This window comes from Suncus etruscus, chromosome 15 (assembly GCF_024139225.1).
Source record: "Suncus etruscus isolate mSunEtr1 chromosome 15, mSunEtr1.pri.cur, whole genome shotgun sequence".
In the NCBI taxonomy this organism is placed as follows: Eukaryota; Metazoa; Chordata; class Mammalia; order Eulipotyphla; family Soricidae; genus Suncus; species Suncus etruscus.
In genome coordinates this window covers 64409331-64433626 of record NC_064862.1, presented here as the reverse complement: position 1 = coordinate 64433626, position 24296 = coordinate 64409331, and the positions used below count along the sequence as shown (strand labels likewise).

General features: G+C 39.3%; 1 protein-coding gene across 1 annotated transcript in view; it reads right to left on the bottom strand.

The window, feature by feature from the left end:
* Positions 1-24035, bottom strand: part of ACSM3 (acyl-CoA synthetase medium chain family member 3) — a 30817-nt gene extending 6782 nt beyond the window's left edge. Inside the window, 8 exon segments of the mRNA XM_049789514.1 lie at positions 1101-1224; positions 12204-12283; positions 12555-12711; positions 12824-12967; positions 16602-16809; positions 18254-18464; positions 23767-23943; positions 23945-24035. Coding sequence (XP_049645471.1) covers positions 1101-1224; positions 12204-12283; positions 12555-12711; positions 12824-12967; positions 16602-16809; positions 18254-18464; positions 23767-23943; positions 23945-23986 — 1143 coding nt within the window. The 5' untranslated portion in view covers positions 23987-24035.
* Positions 24036-24296: the final 261 nt, after the last annotated feature.

Sequence of the window (24296 nt, the reverse complement as noted above, 5' to 3'; positions counted from 1 at the left end):
ATTGGTCTATTAATTTTAACCAGGCACTGTACCTTCATTGTTTAGAAATGTAAGCATTAGGAAAAATACATGGAAGAATTTCTTACATCTTTCCTATATTTGTTTTATTATTATTAATTTTTGGCCACACCCGGTGGTACTCAGGGGTTACTCCTGGCTCTGTGCTCAGAAATCGCTTCTAGCAGGCATGGTGGACCATATGGGATGCTGGGATTTGAACCACCGTTCCTCCTGGGTCAGCCACTTGGAAGGCAGACGCCCTCCTGCCGTGCTATCTCTCTAGCCCCTCTTTCCCATATTTGTATTTGCTCTATCCTACCCTTCCAATTTTTAGAAAATATAATAACCCCTTGAAGTCCTTCTTAAATAGTTTTTTTTTTTTAAAGTACTCTTGCCAAGGAGCTGTCTAGAAAATAGCATCTAACAAAGAGCTCAGAGTTTTCCATTTTTTGAGGTAGCCATAGGAAGTTCCCATTTATATAAGGGGACATCTCTCTGTATGTCTAGTGTTTTAATTTTAAAATAGTTTAGGAGCTGGAGTGATAGAAGTGTGGTGGGGCATTTGCCTTGTACACTGCCACCCCAGACTGACCCAGGTTCCATCCCCAGTATCTCATATGGTCCACAAACATACCAGTCATGATTTCTGAGTGCAGAATCAGGAGTAACCCCTGAGTGCCACGGGGTGTAGACTCCCCAAAAAGCCTCAAAGCAACAACAACAACAATTAAAAATAGTTTAGTATCTTTAGTGGAGAAAAAGAGCACTGGTGTCAACTGGAGTTGACACTGGTGATGGTCTGGGTGTTGAACTATATGGCTAAAACTCAACTACCAATACCTTTGTAAATCACAGTTCTTTAAATAAAATTTTAATAAAAATACATTTTTTAACAAATGGAAAAAATAGTATAGTATCTTCATCGTGTAATATAACAGTTGTCACAGGGAATTTTACAACTAGCTTTTGATTTCTTAATTGTTCTAACTACTCAACTTTTTACTTTGCCTCAACCAACTGTAAGGACACAGTAAGCACATTAATTTTGATTCATCTGACTAAATCAATCCTAGCCTTTTTCTTCAGGGAGGTGGGCGTACCGTTTCTGTCTGTCCATAGCCTTCATAAATATCCAGGCCAGTGCTGCGTTTCCATTGTTCTGTCACTTCAGGGTTGATGGGCTCTCCAGCACTCACACAGTGATTTAAGTGCTTAAATTTATAGCTTCTCAAGAAAAGAAATAGCAGGTTAAATTTAGGAGGATAAATGTTAATTAGGATTACTAATGAAATTTGTTTTGGTATCTTTCTGTCATTCTCTTACCTATAAAATAAACAAACCATCCTTATATCATAAAATTCCAACACCATTTCCTCCCTCCTTAGCCACATTTTATTTAAAATAACACGTGTGTGAGAGACCGGAGAGATGGCACAGCGGCGTTTGCCTTGTAAGCAGCCTATCCAAGGACCAAAGGTGGTTGGTTCGAATCCCGGTGTCCCATATGGTCCCCCGTGCCTGCTAGGAGCTATTTCTGAGCAGACAGCCAGGAGTAACCCCTGAGCATCGCCGATTGTGACCCCAAAACCAAAAACAAACAAACAAAAAAACACGTGTGTATGAATTATTGAAAAAAAAAAAGCCACATCATCTTCGAAAAGTATCACTGAGGGTCAAAGCGATAGTGCAGTGATAGGGTGTTTGTCTTGCACGCGGCTGACCCAGGAAGGACCTGAGTTCAATCCCTGGCGTCCCATATGGTTCCCCAAGGCAGGAGCAATTTTGAGTATATAGCTAGGAGTAACCCCTGAGCATCACTGGGTATGCCCCCCTCCCCCCAAAAAAGTATCACTGAATAGCACTTTAAAAAGCAGTGATTTAAGATTAACCTATGGGGGTTGGATCAATAGTGGGCAGGGCACTTGTCTTGCATGTGGCCAACCTGGTTTCAATCGCTGGCATCTCATATGGTCTCCTGAGCATTACCAAGAGTAATTTCTGAGTTCAGGACCAGGAGTAAACTCTGAGCCAAATATAAAACGATGAACAAACAAACAACAAAGATTATCTATTGTTTCTTTAAAGGACTGTTAAGGGCCAGAGAGTTTCTACAGGTGCTGCCTTGGATTTCATCTACCAGGTTCAAACCAGCAAAAACCACATATATCATTTGTGCCCAGTCAAGTATCATTCCTGAATACAGATATAGAGTCCCTGAACATTTCCAGGAGAAAGAAGGAAGGAAGGAAGGTAAGAAGGAAGGACGGAAGGTAGGTAGGTAGGTAGGAAGGAAGGAAGGAAGGAAGGAAGGAAGGAAGGAAGGAAGGAAGGAAGGAAGGAAGGGGAGGGATAGAGGGAAGAGAAGGAAGGGAAAAGAGAGAAGGGAAGAAAGGGAAGAGAGAGGGAAGGGAATGGAGGGAGGGAAGGGAAGGAAGGGAGAGAGGGAAGGGTAAGGAGAGGGAGGGAAGGGAAGGAAGGGAGGGAGGGAAGGCAAGGAAGGGAGAGAGGGAAGGGGAGGAAAGGGAAGGAAATGGAAGGAAGAAAGAAGGGAAGGAAGGGAGGGAGGGAAGAGAAGGAAGTAGTGAGGGATGGGAAGGAAGAGGGAGGGATGGGAAGGAAGGGAGGGAGGGAAGAGAAGGAAGTAGTGAGGGATGGGAAGGAAGGGAGGGAAGGGAAGGAAAGGGGAGGGAGGGAATGAAAGGAAGGGAGGGAAGGAAGTGGTGAGGGAAGGGAAGGAAGGGAAGGAGGGAAGGCAAGGGAGGGAAGGAAGGGAGGGATGAGAAGGGAGGGAATGGATGAGGGAAGGGAAGGAAAGAATGCTTCGCCTAGAATACTGCACCCAGCCAGACTCAGTTTCAGGATTGAAGGAAGTATACATAGATTCACAGATAAACAGCAGCTCAGAAACTTTACAGACTCAAAACTACCCTTAAGAGAAAATCTGAGGGGCCAGAGTGGTGGCACAAGTGGTAGGGCATTTACCTTGCATGTGCTAACCTAGGACGGACTGTGGTTCGATCCCCTGGTGTCCCATATGGTCCTCCAAGCCAGGAGCAATTTTTGAGCACATAGCCGGGAGTAACCTCTGAGCATCACTGGATGTGCCCCCCACCAAAAAAAAACCACCCTGAAAGGTATACTTTAAGACAAGACAGACCAAAAGATAAAACAAACTTCTACACAAGATGACACTAAAGGGGCCGGAGACATAGCATGGAGGTAAAACATTTGCCTTGCATGCAGAAGGATGGTGCTTCGAATCCCGGCATCCTATATGGTCCCCAGTGCCTGCCAGGAGTGATTTCTGAGTGTAGAACCAGGAGTAACCCCTGAGCACTGTTTGGTGTGACACCCCAAAAAATTAAAAATAAAAATAAAGATGACACTAAATCCCATGACAATTATCTCTTTCAATGTCAATGGATTAACTTCACCAGTTAAGAGACATGGAGTGGGCCGGGAAGGTGGCGCTGGAGATAAGGTGTCTGCCTTGTAAGCGCTACCAAGGAATGGACCGCGGTTCGATCCCCCGGCGTCCCATATGGTCCCCCCAAGCCAGGGGCGATTTCTGAGCACATAGCCAGGAGTAACCCCTGAGCGTCAAACGGGTGTGGCCCAAAAACCAAAAAAAAAAAAAAAAAAAAAAAAAGAGACATGGAGTGACTAAATGGATCAAAAAAGTTGAAGCCAACATTCTGCCACCTACAAAAGCATCTGACTAGTCAGAAAAAAAAACCTCAAAATAAAAATGGAAGGCTGGAGGAAAATCAAGCAAACAATTCCCTTAAAAAAGCTGGAGTGCGGGGCCGGCGAGGTGGCGCTAGAGGTAAGGTGTCTGCCTTGCAAGCGCTAGCCAAGGAAAGGACCACGGTTCGATCCCCCGGCGTCCCATATGGTCCCCCCAAGCCAGGGGCAATTTCTGAGCGCATAGCCAGGAGTAACCCCTGAGCATCTAACGGGTGTGGCCCGAAAAACCAAAAAAACAAAAAAAAAAACAAAAAAAGCTGGAGTGCAAAAGAAAAAAAGAGGAAGGGCAGAGTAATAGCACAGCAGTAAGGTGGCAGGCTACAAAATTAACACACAGAAATCAATGGCCTTTTTATACACCAATAATGATAGGGAAGAGATGGACGTTAAGAAGGCAATCCTGGGGCCGGTGAGGTGGCGCTAGAGGTAAGGAGTCTGCCTTGCAAGCGCTAGCCAAGGAAAGACCACGGTTCGATCCCTCGGCGTCCCATGTGGTCCCCCAAGCCAGGGACAATTTCTGAGCGCTTAGCCAGGAGTAACCCCTGAGCATCAAACAGGTGTGGCCGAAAAAAACAGAAAAAAAAAAAGGCAATCCCATTCACATTAGTGTCAAACAAACTCAAATATCTTTTGTGTGTGTGTGTGTGTGTGTGTGTGTGTGTTTTTGGGTCACACCCGGCAGTGCTCGGGTTATTTCTGGCTCCAGGCTCAGAAATTGCTCCTGGCAGGCACGGGGGTCCATATGGGACACTGGGATTCGAACTGATGACCTCCTGCATGAAAGGCAAGTACCTTACCTCCATGCTATCTCTCCGGCCCCCAAACTCAGATATTTTGGAGTCAACTTGACCAAAAATGTGAAGGACCTATACAAAGAAAACTATAAAGCCCTGCTCCAAGAAATAAGAGAGGACACACAGAAATGGAAACACATACCCTGCTCATGGATTGGCATAATTAACATTATTAAAATGGCAATACTCCCCAAAGCATTATACAGATTTAATGCGATCCCTCTAAAGACACCCATGACATTATTCAAAGAAGTGGATCAAACACTTATGAAGTTCATCTGAAACAATAAACACCCTCAAATAGCTAAAGCACTCCTAGGGAAAAGGAGTATGGGAGGCATTACTTTCCCCAACTTTAAACTGTACTACAAAGCAATAGTTATCAAAACAGCATGGAATTGGAATAAAGACAAACCCTCAGATCAGTGGAATAGGCTTGAGTTCTCAGAGAATGTTCCTCAGACATACATACACCTAATTTTTGACAAAGGAGCAAGAAATCCTAAGTGGAGCAGGGAAAACCTCTGCAACAAATGGTGCTGGCAGAACTGGTTAGCCACATGCAAAAAAAAAATGAACATAGACCCCACTTAACACGATGTACGAAGGTAAAATCCAAATGGATTAAAGACCTTGATATCAGACATGATAAGGTATATAGAACAACACGTAGGTAAAACACTCCATGCCATTGAGACTAAAGGCATCTTCAAGGAGGAAACTGCACTTTCCAAACAAGTGGAAGCAGAGATAAACAGATGGAATACATTAAGCTGAGAAGCTTCTGCACCTCAAAGGAAATCGTGCCCAGGATACAAGAGCCACCACTGAGTGGGAGAAACTATTCACCCAGTGCCCATCAGATAAGGGGCTAATCTCCAAAATATACAGGGCACTAACAGAACTTTACAAGAAAAAAACATCTAATCACATAAAATAATGGGGAGAAGAAATGAACAGACACTTTGATAAAAAAGAAATACAAATGGCCAAAAGGCACATGAAAAAATGCTCCACATCACTAATCATCAGGGAGATGCAAATCAAAACAATGATGAGGGCCCGGAGAGATAGTACAGTGGCGTTTGTCTTGCAAGCAGCCGATCCAGGACCAAAGGTGGTTGGTTCGAATCCTGGTGTCCCATATGGTCCCCCCGTGCCTGCCGGGAGATATTTCTGAGAAGACAGCCAGGAATAACCCCTGAGCACTGCTGGGTGTGGCCCAAAAACCAAAAAAACAAAACAAACAAAAAAAAACCCCCCAAAAAATGATGAGATACCATCTCACACCACAGAGATTGGCACACATCACAAAGAACAAGAACAATCAGTGCTGGTGGAGATGTGGAGAGAAAGGAACTCTTATCCACTGCTGGTGGGAATGCTGTCTAGTCCAACCTCTATGGAAAGGAATTTGGAGATTCCTTCAAAAACTGGAAATTGAGCTCCCATTCAACCCCGCTATTCCACTCCTAGGGATATACCCTAGGAACACAAGATACAATACAATAACCCCTTCCTCACACCTATATTTATTGCAGCACTATTCACAATATCCAGGCTGTGGAAACAACCAAAATGCCCTTCAACAGACGAATGGCTAAAGAAACTGTGGTACACAGTACACAATGGAATATTATGCAACCATAAGGAGAGATGAAGTCATGAAATTTTTCTATACATGGATGTACATGGAATCTATCATGCTGAGTGAAATAAGTCAGAGGAATAGAGAGAGACGCAGAATAGTCTCACTCATCTATGGGTTTTAAGAAAAATAAAAGTCATTTTTGCAACAATCCTGAGACAATGAGAGGAGGGCTGGAACTTCCAGCTCACTTCATGAAGCTCACCACAAAGAGTGGTGAGTGCAGTTATAGAAATAACTGCACTGAGAACTACCATAATCATGTGAATGAATGAGGGAACTGGAAAGCCTGTCTAGAGTACAGGTGGGGGTGGGATGGGATGGAGGGAGATTTGGGACATTGGTGGTGAGAATGTTGCACTGGTGAAGGGGGGTGTTCTTTACATGAGTGAAACCTAATCACAATCATATTTGTAATCAAGATGCTTAAATAAAGATACTATAAATAAAAATAAATAAAAATGAAAGGCTGGAGGAAAATCAAGCAAACAACTCCCTTAAAAAAGCTGGAGTGCAAAAGAAAAAAAGAGGCGGGGCAGAGCAATAGCACAGCAGTAAGGTATTTGCCTTGCATTTTACCAACACATGACAGATGGTGGTTTGAATCCCAGCATCCCCTGTGCCTATCGGGGCGATTTTTGAGCACAAAGCCAGAAGTAATCCCTAAGTGCTGCTGAGTGTGACCCAAAAACAAACAAATAAATGAAAAAGCTGGAGTGGCCATATTAAGATCAAATGACACAAACTTTAGACACAGAAAAGTTTTAAGGGACAAAGATGGTCATTTTTTACTAATCAGAGGATATGTACAGCAGGAAGAAATAACTCTCCTAAACATATACATACCCAATGAGGGACCAGCACATTTTTTAATATAATTGTTGACAAATCTGAAAGAAGACATCAATAGCAAAACAATAATAGTTGGAAACCTCAACTCTGCCCTGTCATTCCTTGATAGGTCAACCAGGCTAAAACCTAACAAGAATATACTAGCTCTGAGAAGAGAAATGAAAGAAAGTGGACTAGTAGGTATATATAGGGCATTCCATCCCCAGAAACCTGGATACACATTCTTCTCTGATACACATGGGTCATTCTCCAGGATAGACTACATGCTGGCCCATAAAATATATATACATAAAGTCAAGAGGATAGAAATTGTACAGACTGCCTTCTCAGATCACAAGGCATTGAAATTTAGAAGTGAACTACGAAAGGTCACAGAAGAAAAAATTTAACACCTGGAAATTAAACAGCACACTGCTGAACAACCAGTGGGTCAGAGAGGAAAACAAAACATTTCTGAAAACAAATGATAATGAAGATACAAACTATCAGAATTTATGGGACACAGCAAAAGCAGTACTAAGAAGAAATTTTAGAGCTTTGCAAGTACACATAAGAAAGGAAGAAGAGGCCTACATAAATAGCTCAATGACACAGATTTTAAAATTAGAAAATGATCAACAAAAGGAGCCAAAAATAGGTAGGCAGAAGAAATAATAAAGTTTAGAGCAGAAATTAATGAAATATAAATAAAAAACCAATTCAAAAAATTAATGAAAGTTAAAGTTGGTTCTTTGAAAAAGTAAACAAGATTGATAAACAACTAGTAAAACTCAAATGGAGAGAGAGAGAAAATTAATAAATTGGATTAGAAATGAAAAGAGGTAGATCACTACAGATACTGCAGAGATTCAAAAGGTAATCAGTTATTATTTTGAGAAAACCTATGCCATGAAACATGAGAACCTGGAAGGAATGGATAAATTCTTGGACTCCTACAATCTTCTAGGGTTAATCCAGAATGATCTAACATATCAAAATAGACCCATCACTACTGAGGAAATTAAAATAGTAAGAAAAAATCTTCCCCAAAACAAAAGCTCAGGCCCAGATGGATTCACTAATGATTTCTTTCAAACCTTTCTGCCAATTCTTTCAGTTCTTTCATGAAATTGAAAAATCAGGAACACTCCCAAATAGTTTTTTGAAGTTAACATCACCCTGATACCCAAACCAGACAGAGATCTTGCAAAAAAAGAGAACTACAGATCAATAACCCTGATGAACACAGATGCAAAGATCCTCAATAAAATTCCGGCAAATAAGATTCAAGGCGTCATCAAGAAAGTCATCCATCACGATCAGTAGGATTCATTCCAAGAATGCAAAGATGGTTTAACATACGTAAATCAATCAATATAATACACCATATCAACAAAAAGAAAAATAAAAACCATATGATCATATTAATAGATGCAGAGAAAGCATCTGATAAGGTCCAATTTACATTCTTGATAAAAATTCTCTTCAAGATGGGAATGGAAGGAACTTTTCTCAGTATAGTCAAGCCATCTACCACAGGCCAATGGCAAATATTATTCTTAATTATTCTTAATTCTAAAAGCATTTCCTCTAAAATATGGTACAAGACAAGGCTGCCCTCTCTCACACTACTATTCATTATAGTGCTGGAAGGTCTTGCCATAGCAATTAGGCAAGAAAACGATATCAAGGGCATCCAGATAGGAAAGGAAGAAGTCAAGTTCTCACTGTTTGCAGATTACTTGATAATATATTTAGAAAGTCCTAAAAACTCTACAAAAAAGCTTCTAGAAACAATAGATTCATATAGCAAAGTGGCAGGTTACAAAATTAACGTTCAAAAATAAATGGCCTTCTTATACACCAATAATGATAAAGAAGAAATGAACATTAAAAAAACAATCCTCGGGGCCAGAGTGGTAGCACAGTGGTAGGGCATTTGCCTTGCACACAACTGACCCAGGACAGACAGTGGTTTGATCTCCAGCATCTCATATGGTCCCCCAAGTCAGGAGGGATTTCTGAGCACATAGCCAAAAATGTCACTGGGTGTGGCCCAAAAACAATAATTAAACAAACAAACAAACAACCCCATTCACATTAGTGTCACACAAACTCAAATATCTTTGAGTCAACTTAACTAAAGAGGTGAAAACCTATACAAAGAAAACTACAAAACCCTGCTTCAAGCAATAAGAGGTAACAAGGAAATGAAGACACACATGCTGCTCATGGATTGGCAGGATTAACATCATTAAAATGACAATACTCCCCAAAGCATTGTACAGATTTAATGCAATCCCTCTAAGGATACCCATGACATTCTTTAAAGAAGTGAGTCAAACACTCCTGAAATTCATTTTGAACAGTAAACACTAATGAATAGCTAGAGAAACCTTTGAGAAAAGGAGTATGGGAGGCATCACTTTTCCCAACTTTAAATTGTATTAAAAATATATAATCATTAAAACAGCATGGTATTGGATTAAAAACAGACCTTCAGACCAGTGGGATAGACTTGAGTATTCAGAAAATGTTCCCTCAGACATACAATCAATTAATCTTTGTTAAAGGGCAAGAAATCCAAAATGGATCAAGGAAAGCCTCTTCAACAAGTGGTGTTGGGGCAATTGGTCAGCCACTTGCAAAAAAGTGAATTCAGATCTCCATCTAACACCATTTACAAAGGTCAAATCCAAATGGATTAAAGACCTTGATATCAGACCCAAAACCATAAGGTATATTAAGCAACCAGTAGGTAAAACACTTCATGACATTGGTACTGAAGGCATCTTCAAGGCGAAAATAGCACTCTTCATACAAGTGGAAACCGAGATAAACAAATGGGATTATATTAAACTGAAAAGCTTCTGCACCTCAAAGGAAATAGTGCCTAGGATACAAAAGCCACCCACAGAATGAGAGAAACTATTCATCCAATAACCATCACACAAGGGGCTAATATCTGAGAAATGCAAGGCACTGACAGAACTTAACAAGAAAAATACATCTAACCATCAAAAAATGGGGAGAAGAAATAAACAGACATTTGTTTTAAGTATCAGTGTTCAATTTTTAATGTCTTGTTTATTTGATTTTTTAAATGCAATTTAATTTATTACAATACTCTTACTTATAGGGTTTTATAGGTAGGTAATTCATTTTCATTTTCATTTTCTTTTTCTTTTCCTTCTCCCTTCCTTCCTTCCTTCCTTCCTTCCTTCCTTCCTTCCTTCCTTCCTTCTTTCCTTCCCTCCCTCCGTCCCTCCCTCCTTCCTTCCTTCCTTCCTTCCTTCTTTCCTTCCCTCCCTCCTTCCTTCCCTCTTTCCTTCCTTCCTTCCTTCCTTCCTTCCTTCCTTCCTTCCTTCCTTCCTTCCTTCCTTCCTTCCTTCCTTCCTTCCTTCCTTCCTTCCTTCCTTCCTTCCTTCCTTCCTTCCTTCCTTCCTTCCTTTCTTTCTTTCTTTCTTTCTTTCTTTCTTTCTTTCTTTTTTGGGTCACACCTGGCAGCACTCAGGTCACTCCTGGCTCCAGGCGCAGAAATCACTTCTGGCAGGTTTGGGGAACCATATGGGATGCTGGGATTCGAACCACCGACCTTCTGCACGTGAGGCAAACACCTTACCTCCATGCTATCTCTCCAGCCCCTAAATAGACAATTTCTCAAAAAATAAATACAAATGGCCAAAAGGCATATGAAAAAAAGCTCCACATCATTAATTATCAGGGAGATGCAAATCAAAACAACAGTGAGGTACCATCTTACACCACAGAGACTGGCACACATCACAAAGAACAAAAATAATCAGAGCTGGTAGGGATGTGGAGAGAAAGGAACTCTCATTCCTCTCATTCACTGCTGGTGGGAATGCTGTCTAGTTCAGCCTTTATGGAAAACAATATGGAGATTCCTCAAAAAACTGGAAATTGAGCTCCCATATGATCCAGCTAAACTACTCCTAGGGATATATCCTAGGAACACAAAAGTGCAATGCAATAATCACTTCCTCATACCTATATATTTATTTCAGCACTATTTACAATAGCCAGACTCTGAAAATAACTAAGATGCCCTTCAACAGATGAATGGCTAAAGAAACTGTGGTACATATACACAATGGAATATTATGCAGCCGTCAGGAGAGATGAAGTCATGAAATTTTCCTATACATGGATGGACATGGAAACTATTACGCTGAGTGAAATAAGTCAGAGGGAGAGAGAGACACACACACAGAATAGCCTCACTCATCTATGGGATTTAAGAAAAATAAAAGACATTATTGTAATAATGCCCAGAGATGAGGCCAGCAAAACCGGCTCACGATATGAAGCTCACCTCAAAGAGGAGTGAAGGCAGTTAGAGAAATAATACACTAACAACTACCATGACAATGTAAATGAATGAGGAAAGTAGAATCCTTGTTTGGAATACAGGCAGGGGGTGTAGTAGGAGGGAGATGGGGGCATTGGTAGTGGGAATGTTGCACTGATGAAGGTGGGGTTTCTTTTTGTGACTGAAACCCAACTATAGTCATGTTTGTAATCACGGTGTTTAAATATATTATAAAAAGAAAAAATTTAAATATTTTAATTAAAATATTTACCAATCTACCTATTCTATGAAATCATTACTGGAGTAAAAGACATTTATCTTCTTTCCTATTTGGCATATACAATTTCTCTAGGGCAATTTTCTAGGGGCAATTTCTCTGCAGAAAACTGACATCATCCAAAAGATAAATACTTATAATCTCTATTCATGAACTAAGATAAACATATATAAATTATAAATATATATATATATATATATATATATATATATATATATATAAATGTCCTTTTCCTCCTTTGACTTACTGGTGCCTTTCATGAACATAGAATTATCTTTTACAGAATGTGGTACCTGAGAGTTAGAGTATAGCCTGCATGGGGTTGATCCTGATTTAATCTCTGGCACCACACTTAGTTTCCTGCTAGACCCCTGAGCACAGGAGTAAATAAGCCTGGAGTTTAGCCAACTATGATCCAACCCACCCATATCCCCATAAAGAAAAAGACAGGGAGGATGATATATGTCATACCCTATCCTGTAGTTAAATTTTTAGGCAGAGTTTGTATTTTATAGTTTTCTTTTTCTTTCCCCACCTTCCTCCACTAAGTACCTGTTTATCAACTTTTCTTACCTGCTCATATCATCTTGTACAAGCATTCGGTATGCGGTGGGAGCTGAACAGAAGACTGAGATAGGAAACTTGGAAAGTGTCTGCAATTTAGAAGTAAATTCTCAGTCTTACTAGAACTGTAATGTTTCACAGTCTCTGACAGGCACAGAACAACTTAGATATTTTTTATTCCAACATGAATGTGCTCACACCTTTTCTCTCTACAATTTTTTGAGGATTATTGATTCTTCAGATGAAACATATCCATAAATCATGTCATCTGATCTGATTTCTGCAAATTACCTCATTCACCTGCATTATTAGTGACACCATCAATACATTTCTAAATGTAGATAGTAGGCTTTGCCTTACTTGCAAGATGTAAGTTGACTCAAAACGTGGTAAATAATGTGTAAATACACATGCTCCCTGGGTCCATGGGGAAAAAATGCTACTCCAGGCTGACTTTGCCCAGCCTGTGTCTGCAGTGTTCCACATCACATCTGAAGGTGTCAAATCTAGCCAGAACCTGGGAAAACAAACAAAACCCTGATGCACACAGGGAAAAAATAAAGAGGCCAATAGACATAATAATTACTTTTGTACTTTTGACACTTCAAGCTTTAGCTCTGGAGAAGTACCTTCCATTGATTGATAATCCTAAACCAAAACTGCTGTGAGTGTGGCCAGTCATTTTAGGAGATCCAGTTGTCCCACTAGTGAAATAAATGGCCATCAGCTCATCATGCCTTGTCTTCACACAGGTATGGTTGTCACTGACATGTCTATAAAGGAAAAACTGCAATGATTACAAAAGTTATTTCAAGATAAAAGCTATTTCTCTCTCCATTCTTTTAAGTGCTTCTTGAAACCCAGGAACTTCTTGAAAACCCAGGAAACTTCAGAAACTCATTTACAACAATTGATTCCATAGCTTTTTATGCTATGATAAAGAGGAGATAAAATATTGTCTAAGCTTTATTATATTACAGGCAGAATGAAGATTCTATGATCTTATGATTATGAAAAATGGTCCATTCCCTTCCACTATGAACATCTTTAACATGTGAGTCTGCCACAGAGGTCATAATTATACAAATAATTGTACAAAAGGGTCATAAATCTACCATATTTTCCAGCGTATAAGACGACCCCCCTAATTTTGCAGTTAAAACATAGGTTTAGGCCTATATTCGCTGTATCAGACAGAACATTCCTGTGCTGCAACTGTATGTACCACAGTGAGCCAATCACAACAAGCAAAGGTTCAAAGGTTATACTGTAATAGACTTTCTCTCTGACTCTGGCCAATCTGAGCAGGCTTTTGACAGTGTAGATTCGGGTGCAGACATTGTCTAATTTGCATGCATAAAAAGCCTGGTTGGATTGGCTGAGTTAGAGAGGCGGTCCAAGCAGCCTTGCAGTGATTGGTCCCTTATCATAGGCACCTTTTCTGGCGATTCCTGGTGGCGTCAGTTAATCTCCCCCACTACATAAACCAAACAACACCCCATCCTCCGACCCTAGCACTGAACCACCAACATGGTTAGCTGGGTTTTGCCAGAGTGGCCCCCAGATCTCCTGAGTACTGTTTGGGAGCCCCCAAGAAAGAGATCTGGAAACTCTGCGGCCTGATTTTTTTGTTTGTTTGTTTTGTTTAGTGGCATATTGAAACACTTTTCGGGATATACTCGGCATATAAGACGACCCCTGATTTTCGGTTGACTTTTTTGTTTGTTTGTTTGTTTGTTTGTTTCAAAAGTCGTCTTATACACCGGAAAATATGGTCTATCTCACTGGTTGTATTGTATATAAAAGGTATGCCTTTTATTTTTATAAGTTTATTTTGGGGCCACAACTAGAAGTGCTCAGGGGCTACTCCTGGTTCTGCATCCAGAAATTATTCTGGTGGATTTGGGAAAGTCATATAAGAAGTTGAGGATCAACCCCAGGTTGGCAGCATGCAAGGCAAGTGCCTTACCCTCTGTGCTATCACTCTGGCCTCCATAAATTAAGTTCTATTGGCACATATTTCTATCCACCAACTTGAATACTATCTATAGATGTTTTCACACTAAGCAGAAATAAATATTTTGACAGACTGCATGGCCTTTACAGTCTAAAATATTTATTGTTCCTTTTATAGAAAATATTTGTTGACCACCAAAAGGAAGTATTTTTTGTCTAAGAGGGTATATTTAATCCTGAATATAATAAACAATAATACTGAAGGGGGTATAAGTATTCAATCAGGGAGGAAAAATTTCACTTAAAAAGTAAAAACTCATTTTCATTTTCGAAAGATTAACTGGACTTCTATTCAAATCATGCACTAGGCTAGCTATAGGAGGCAACTGTACAATTTGGTGTGTGGGAAATGAATTTTTTTTCTGGGAGTGATGGGAAAAATGAATAAATCAGAAACACCCAGGCTATGAAAATATAAACAAAACTGTTTTCAAAACCTAATACAGCTAAATAGGCACTTAATCTATGATTCCTTTTTTAGAAGCAGCATTAGACCTATCAGTAATAGACCTATCAATCCTGTCATTAGATAAGATTGTTCTTGAAATCCAAGACAGGCTTATAGCATCAATCTTTTACTACTAATGAAGCAATCTGTGAGAAGCAAGGGCTCAGAAGTCCTCCTGCCTGTGTGACTGAAACTTAGCTCTACCAGACACTTATTTCTCTGAGTAATTACAGGTGGCTCTCAGACTTTTAATAAATTGATCTATTTGAAGTGCTTGGAAAAGCTTTTGGCCTACAAAAGCCATATAAAGGTTATATAAGCTATATAAGGGTTAACAATTATTTTTTGTTTGTTTATTTTGTTTTTGGGCCACACCCGGTGATGCTCAGGAGTTACTCCTGGCTCTGCTCTCAGAAATCTCCTGGCTTGGGGGACCATATGGGACACCAGGGGATCAAACCGAGGTCCATCCTAAGTTAGCATGTGCAAGGTAAACGCCCTACCACACATGCCACCGCTCTGGCCCCTATTGCAATGATTTTTATTTGTACATTAACCCTGTCTTTGGTAAGAATTCAATAAATATTAGTGATTCTAGAAGAGGGCGGTACTAGGCCATAGTTGGATGAATTTTCCCAAATCCTTGAGTAAAAGTACGAAGCTCCTTTCAGAATAATTGCCAAACTAAAAATAAATTATACCTAGGAATAGTTTCAGATAACACTAGGAAGCAGCCAGGCTTGAACTATAGAATAATTCAGTTTTATAGGTTAGGCTATATCTTCAGACTGTGTCCTTTAGAATGAAATCGTTTTTCTTTCTATCTTTTTTGGTTTTGGGGTCACACCAGGCAATGATGTTACAGAGTCATTTCCAGCTCGGTATTTAGAAATCCCTGTGATGTTGGGAACTGAGTCCCAGGTTAGGCTTACCAAATATGTGGTTTAGCCAGTTTAGCAATTTTATCAGCCCTGAAGTATTTGTTCTGTTCTGTTTTGTTTTTGGACCATATCTAGTGGTGCCAGGGAACTCCTGGCTCTGTGCTAAGAATTTACTCCTGGTAGACTCAGGGGATCATATGGGATGCTGGGGACCAAACCTGGATCAGTTGAATACAAGGCAAACACCCTACCCGCTTGCTATTGCTCTGGCATTGTACGTGTTCTTGTTATAACCTAGTATAGGTGCTGCTGTCAACAAAGCTCACACACAAAAGAAACAATTGTGACAATGTCCCTGGAAGGTGCTCTGAATCTGATGCCTTGTTATATCTCCTAGATTCTACTGCAGAAATCAATATAAAGGTATTGGAGACCTCTTTAAAAACTGGCTCTGTGGGACACTTGCTTTGCATATGACCAAGTGGTTAGATCTCAGGCACTGGCTCCCCAAGTACCACCAGGTGTGACCACTGAGTACCACCATGTGTAGTCCAAACTATTTCTATTTCCTGCCACCAGTTCAAAAAGAGAAATTTCCTTGGCTGAAGAAAGGTACCTTCTTCAGGTGTATGCCTCCTTCTAGGGACAGCCCATACCCAATTAACTTAAGAGTATCTAAAGGTTACTATCTCTTTAGCAGGAAACAACTATGAGGGGCTATCCAAATTTCTAGAGATCTCCATAGAATTTTCTGGAGCTTTTTAGGGAATACTCTTAGATATATTTCATTTTCTGCATGATTTTATGTCCTCCTTTTTTCAAAGATTTTTGTCCCAAGAGAACACTTTACACAACCATTTTATGTCTAAGTGTCTTTGACCTGAAAATCCTATGTCATGAAAAAAAATTCTTTCCTGCCTCAGAGTTGACACAATTGGTACAGTATTAATTGTGTTTGATTATTGCTTTAATTGACTAATGGTCATTTATGATCATTGGAGTTGAATATCATTTCATGGTTTTCTTTTTATTTGTTAGCTGTGTTCATCTTTGGCTACTCACTTCATCATCTCTTTAAGGTGCCCCCAGCCCTCTCTGGAATTCTCAGACACAATTAACTTAGAGTGAAGATTTTCACATTTAGATGCAATAGCATCTACAGCAGGGGCTAAATCTTCATTTGTAATGATACATTTTGCTTTTGAAGTCTGTAGTCTGTAGAGAATGTCTTTCTGGGTCAGCTGTGTGGTTCCTGGAATTACAACTATCCCTGAAAGAGAAGAAAATAAATTATGTTTAGAAAGATTTTCTTCATCATGTTAATTAGGGCATAGATATCTCATGTAATTTCCTATTTTCAAAATAACTTTTTGAAGTTACCAAGAAAGGTTACTGTTTCATTATTTTGGTCTGGCTTTTCAAGGGATATCGAAGTCTGTGACCCTTTTTTGACCTAATATGAATAGAAAGGATGTTCAATAACATAGAATTGACTTATCCTTAGATCATTCATAATATTCAATTACAAAAGGATTCTGATTGAAAAGTGCACTGAGCACATGAATGCTAGAACTTATTCTATATATATTTTTCAAAAACTTTTAAAACATAAAGCGAATTATTAAGTTTGAGGTAAACAGCATGGGACTGGGGCACATCCAGCAATGTTCAGTGTTTACTCCTGGTTCTGTACTCAGGAATTACTCCTGGTGGTAGTTGGCGACCCCAAATGGGATGTCAGGGATTGAACATATATCAGTCACATGCAAGGAAAATGTCCTACCTGCTGTACTATTGTTCCGGCACTAAATTCCACTTAAAATCCACATTTGTATATATTTACCCTCAGATTCATAGTTTCTTTTTTTTTTTTTTTTCAGACCACACCCATTTGATGCTCAGGGGTTACTTCTGGTTAAGCACTCAGAAATTGTCCCTGGCTTGGGGGGACCATATGGGACGCTGGGGGATCGAACCACAGTCCTTCCTTGGCTAGTGCTTGCAAGTCAGACACCTTACCTCTAGCGCCACCTTGCCGGCCCCTGATTCATAGTTTTGATCCATCACTCTATAGTTATACAGTTTACCCACCTACTTCTCCATTCCCTTTCTCTTAATATTTTGTTCTTGTCATCCAAAATTTTGTTTCATTACTTTTTAAGATAACAAGAATGAAAATATATAGTGTTGTATTTTACTAAGTGCATAATATTCTCTAGCTCTATTCATGGTGGATATATAAATATAATATATTATAAATATATAATATAATATAAATATAATTGATAAACTATAATTAATAGCTGAGTACTATTCTATTATGTGCTTACACTATGTATTTACTTAATTAACTGTTGCTAATAGACATTTAGGCTGTTGCTAATTTTTTTTTTTTTTTTTGGTTTTTGAGTCACACCCAGCAGCACTCAGGGTTACTCCAAGCTCTACACTCATAATGCTCTATATTCATATGGCTCGGGGGACCTTATGGGATGCTGGGATTCGAACCACCATCCTTCTGCATGCAAGGTGAACACTCCATGCTATCTCTCTGGCCCCTGTTGCTAATTTTTGGTTAGTGTGAATAATTTGATAAGTATAATGGTATTGGAGACAGAATTGGTACTTCATACATGTAAAGCCCGAGTTCTACCATGGAACTACATCTCTAGCATATGTAGTTTATATATGGTTAGACTGCAAACATTACTAACCTGTTCTCAGACAGGCTACGTTTGCAAGCCACCATTCTGGGATCCTGGGTAGAATTACAATTAATCGGTCTCCCTTTTGCAGAGCACAGTTTTCTGTTAGTATATTAGCAAATTTCCTAGACAAAGATCCCAGTTCCTCAAAACTCCATCTCACTTCTTCTCCTTTTCCATTTATCCACCAGAAGGCTGGATTAGGAGGTCTCTTTCCAGCCTGAGGAAAGACAAGCAATAGATGAATTTATTTCAAAAGTGGAAACCTGTTTTGTTACAATACAAAAATTTACCTTACAAAACTGAAAGCAAATGAAATAAAGTACATGCTTTTTTTGTTTTTGTTATTCATGTTTGTATAGAAGTTCACAGTAAGTTATAAATACGTCTAATGCTTTAAAATCACCTTTTCCCCCAGAGTCCTTTATGTAGCAGGGACATGTGTTATTTATTACATCTCCTCTTAATTTTTAAAGAGAGAAAACCACTTTGGGGAACAGTGAGGAAGCTCAGGTAGGAGATCAAGTCCTGGGATAAATTTCTGGGCCCAGCTCACACTGTCAAATGTGTTCTCACAACAATAAAAGAAAATGAAACTGTATTTCTGTCTTACCTAGGTACACACTAAAATTATGTTCTTGGGGCCAGAGCAATTGCGCAGCAACACGCGGCTAAGCCAGGACAACAGCGGTTTGACCCCTGGAGTCCCATATGGTCCCCCAAGCCAGGAGCAATTTCTGAGCGCATAGGCAGGAGTAACCCCTGAGTATCACTGGGTGTAGCCCCTCCCCAAAATTAAATATAAAAAATAATTATGTTCTTCACTTCGGTGGCAGGTGGCTATAATAGTCATTTTGCATATTGATCAGACATTTTAACACTATTGTAAAATAAATTAAATAAAATAATCAAAACATAAAATAAGGATACAGAGCAATAGTACAGTGAATAGGGGGTTTTGCTCACAGACAGTGACACTGATACAATTACTGGAACTATATATGGTTCCTTCAGCCCACCAGGAACACTCCCTAAGCAGAGTTAAGAGTTGAGTCTAGGGACCCCACAGGTAGCATAGCGGTGTTTGCCTTGCAAGCAGCCGATCCAGGATCTAAGGTGGTTGGTTTGAATCCCGGTGTCCCATATGGTCCCCCGTGCCTTCCAGGAGCTATTTCTGAGCAGATAGCCAGGAGTAACCCCTGAACAACGCCAGGTGTGGCCCCAAAACAAAAACCAAAAAAAAAAAAAAAAGAGTTGAGTCTAGGGGCTAGGGGCTGGAGAGATAGCATGGAGGTAGGGTGTTTCCTTGCATGCAGAAGGACGGTGGTTCAAATCCCACCATCCCATATGGTCCCCCAAGCCTGATAGGAGTGATTTCTGAGCGCAGAGCCAAGAGTAACCCCTGAGTGCTGCCGGGTGTGACCCAAAAACAAAAACAAAACAAAACAAACAAACCAAAAAAATAAAGAGTTGAGTCTAGGGGCCGGAGAGATAGCATGGTGGTAAGGCGTTTGCCTTGCATGTAGAAGGGATAGTGGTTCGAATCCTGGCATCCCATATGGTCCCCCGAGCCTGCCAGGAGTAATTTCTGAGCGTAGAGCCAGGAGTAACCCCTGAGTGCTGCCGGGTATGACCCACCCAAAAAAAAAAGAGTTGAGTCTAGAGCAACACCAGGAGTAGCCTCAAAATAATGAACAAAATGATATTGCGGTCTTCAAAGAAGGTTGTGAGGGTATCCCTGTATAGATAATATAGAAGTGTCCTAAAATAGTACTAGGACTAGTACGTCATCTGTTCTGATTTTCTAGAAAATCCTCAAACTCCTTACAACTTTGGGTAACCTATATCCAACTATATAAACATGTACAAAAAGAAGTTGATGCTAGGCCCGGAGAGATAGCACAGCGGCGTTTGCCTTGCAAGCAGCCAATCTAGGACCAAAGGTGGTTGGTTCAAATCCCGGTGTCCCATATGGTCCCCTGTGCCTGCCAGGAGCTATTTCTGAGCAGACAGCCAGGAGTAACCCCTGAGCACCGCTGGGTGTGGCCCAAAAAAAAAAAAAACAAAAAAAAAGAAGTTGGTGCTTTCATTTCTGAGTCATAAACTAAGAATATATAAATATATACATATAATGGTATTTATTCAACTAAAGTTTATTTTGCCAGACTTACTGAAAGTTTTCTCTGAAGAAAATTCATAGGTCGTGAACTAGGATGTATATGAAATATTTGTAAATAACTCTAGGATTCTCACCTGCATACATTGGGAATCATGTTATTTCTTCTAGCCCATGACATTACTTATTTAGCATGATCATGTTTCTTTCCAAAGTGTTAAAATTTTGTACTTCTTCATAAGCTCTATCCATATGTTTTTATTTTATTTATTATTATGTTTATTTCATCCATATTTATTCATCCATTATTTATCTATCTATCATAAATATTTTTTGTTTTATTTTCTTTCTGGGGCTACACCTGGTGGTGTTCAGGGGTTATTCCTGGCTTTGCACTCAGAAATTGCTCCTGACATGCTCGGGGCACCATATGGAATTTCGGAGATTGAACCCAGGCCTGCCCCAGGTCAGCAGCATGCAAGGCAAATGCCCTACCGCTGTGCTATCACTCTGGTCTCAGTCTCATAAAAGTTTGAGGTAGAGAAGACTGGGCTATGCAGAGATGCAGGGACTAATGCTGGCTCTGTGTTCAAGTTGACTCCTGGTGGTTTATGAAGTCCTGGGGGTTCAAACCAGGCTTTTAGCAACCACAGTACCATGCAAGGTAAGTGACTTCCAGCCTGTAATATACTATCTCTTAGTCCCTGAGAAACTCCCTCCTTCCCTTCCTTTCTCCCTCCCTCCTCCTGCCCCCTTCTCTTCTACCTTCTTCTCCATTCCTTCCTCTGTCCCTCCATTCTTTCTTCTCATGGAACTACTGTAATACTTCTGGAGGCCATTATGGTAGATCTCACACATGCAAAGCTTGCTCTAGCCACATCCCTGTCATAGAATTATTATTGTTATGTTTGTTTTGGGGCCACACCTGGCAGTGCTTGGGGTTACTACTGACTCTGCACTCAGGAATGCTCAATGGACCATATGGGATGCTAGGGATTGAACTAGCATGTTTGCTTGTAAGGCAGATACCCTACCCACTATCCTATTACTCATTTCGAGAATTACTATCTTTTACAACAAATTTTTGACTTAAAAATTTTAAAAATTGACATGTATTTCTTTTAGATAGTCAAATAGTTCTACAGTTTTATTTATTATTTTATGATATATAAAATTTTATATACATTTATATAACATAATATATAATATATGATATATAACATTTTATATAAAAATAAAAAATAAAACTATTATAAAATAGTTTCCATATTATTGCTTGATATTTGAAATGCTACTTCACCATCTTCATGACTAGTCCTTTCTACAAACTTTTAAAAACATTTTTCAGTTGAGAAATGCTTTCCTTTTTAATACTAATATAGCATAATTTACTACAACTTATCTCCACATTAAAATTGTTCACTTTAATACATTTTTTATTAACTGTCTCATATTTGCTTAATTTTTTAAAATATAGTTTTTATTTTAATCATAGTGGCTTACATATCATTGACAATAATATTTTAGGTACATATTAACATAAAATCAGGGGAATTCCCATTACCGAATTGTCCTCCCTCCACCTCCGTTCCCGTCCTACCTCCCATATCCTCTTTCCTCGCCCCTGGGGCTGCTAGAATAAGTGGTTCCCTCTGTGCCTAGCTTACTACTTAGTGGTCTAATTATTTTACCAGTTTTCATAGTATGTAGCATCTTACATGTCTAAAATAATTATGTAAACAAGTACTGTAAAAATATTGAAATTAATGACTAAATTTAAAGGGTATTTTATAAAACATAGTGAAACATTTTCTTATGGTGCTCTTGAGATTTAAGGATAAAATAAAAATCTTGAAATATGGGTCTCACTTTTATTTGTAATTAAAAAAACGTTTTTTTTTTCTGCCAAAGAGATAGCTCAATGAGCTGAATTCATGATTTGCATGCAGAAATCCTGGGTTCGATATGATGTGCTGCATGGTTCCCCACTACAGCTGGGAGTGACCTCTGACTATAGAGTCAGGAATATTCCTGAGCACCACTGGGTATAGTCCCCAAACAAACAAACAAAAAAAATACAAAACCTAAAACATCTTTCCGTTTTGGGGTCATGCCAGGCAGTGCACAGGGGTTATTTCAGACTCTGCACTCAGAAATCACTCCTAGCAGGCTCAGGGGACCTTATGAGATGGAACCACCATCTGTCCTGGGTCGACTGCATCCAAAGCAAACCCTTTACTGCTGTGCTATCTCTCTGAAAATATAAAACATCTTTCTACTTTTCATTCCCCCACCTTGACATGGCCATCTTTCCACAAATAATCTTCATCAGTTTATTTCTTCATTTTAGACCTCAGGATCTCTAATTGTTTACTTGAACTAAATTAATTTTTCAATCTTTTTTTTTTTCTTTTTTCTTTTTGGTTTTTTGGGCCATACCCGGCAGTGCTCAGGGGTTACTACTGGCTGTCTGCTCAGAAATAGCTCCTGGCAGGCACGGGGGACCATATGGGACACCGGGATTTGAACCAGCCACCTTAGGTCCTGGATCGGCTGATTGCACAGCAAACGCTGCTGTGCTATCTCTCCGGGCCTAATTTTTCAATCTTGAGCAATTTTTTTTTATTAACTTCCCAAAATGGAGTATGGGGATGCACATCTTTTTATTTCACCTGTTCTCTTCACATAGGTCTGTATTTCCCATTCCTTCAGTGTGTAAAATGTTACTAAATATATCTTAGTGAAAAACTAAGCTTGAAATTCAGAGTTTTTACTATCATTTCCAAGCAATAATTTACTACAATTTATCTCCACAATAAAATTGTTCACTTTAATACATGTTTTTATTAACTGCCTCATATTTGCTTAATTTTTTAAAATATAGTTTTTATTTTAATCATAGTAGCTTACATATCATTGACAATAATATTTTAGGTACATATTAACATAAAATCAGGGGAATTCCCATTACCGAATTGTCCTCCTTCCACCTCCGTTCCCGTCCTACCTCCCATATCCTCTTCCCTCGCCCCCGGGGCTACTAGAATAAGTGGTTCCCTCTGTGCCTAGCTTACTACATTTTCCAAACAAAATTGAATGAAATATATTGAGCAAGATATGTTCTATAATTTTGGTTTGGTATTTCTCAATTTTTTACATAAGCATTATTACAGTTGAGGTACCCATCATGGAACAAATAATATTTATGCCTGATGATACTTCACTGTGGGATACTGTTAAGCATGTTGTAGGATATTTACCAGCATCTTTGACCTCTAACCTTTAGCCACATCTTCCTTCATGGAAAAGAAAATGTCTTCAGACATTACCAAATAGTTCCTGGGGGTGGGGGAATTACTCTCAATTGAGAAAAATATTATATATAGTCTAGGTCCTTTCTCCATACCTTTTCTAAATTGGTCCATTGGTCCATGACATCATGAGCAAAGTTGAAATACTCTGGAATCTCTAGTTTGAAGTCACGTATCATAGATTCATAGTTGGAGAAATTCTGAGGAGTCACTGTTCTGTAATCTTTATGCAACAATCTGATAAAACCAGGGATTGCTAAACGCTGAAACGTATTTGGCATGTAGTAACATCTTCATGGTGACAAGAATGAGCATCAGTCTTATTGAATGTCCGAGTACTCAGATTTTCCAAAGATACCAACCCATCTAAAAGATAAGCAAAAGGGCATGCACTTGTTTCTGTCTCACAATAATTACAATAATATGCTTTATATTAATCATCTTATTGGTACCAGTTCTGAGAACTTATTTCAAACACCTTATTCAAGTGTTTTATTTTATATCCAGTCTAATCATGAAATCCCTAAAGGAACCAAATAAATTAGCACCTTGGATTTCCCAGACGACAGAATGATGAAAAATCAAAGACTTTTACATATCACCATTTTGGAAGCCTAAAAAACCA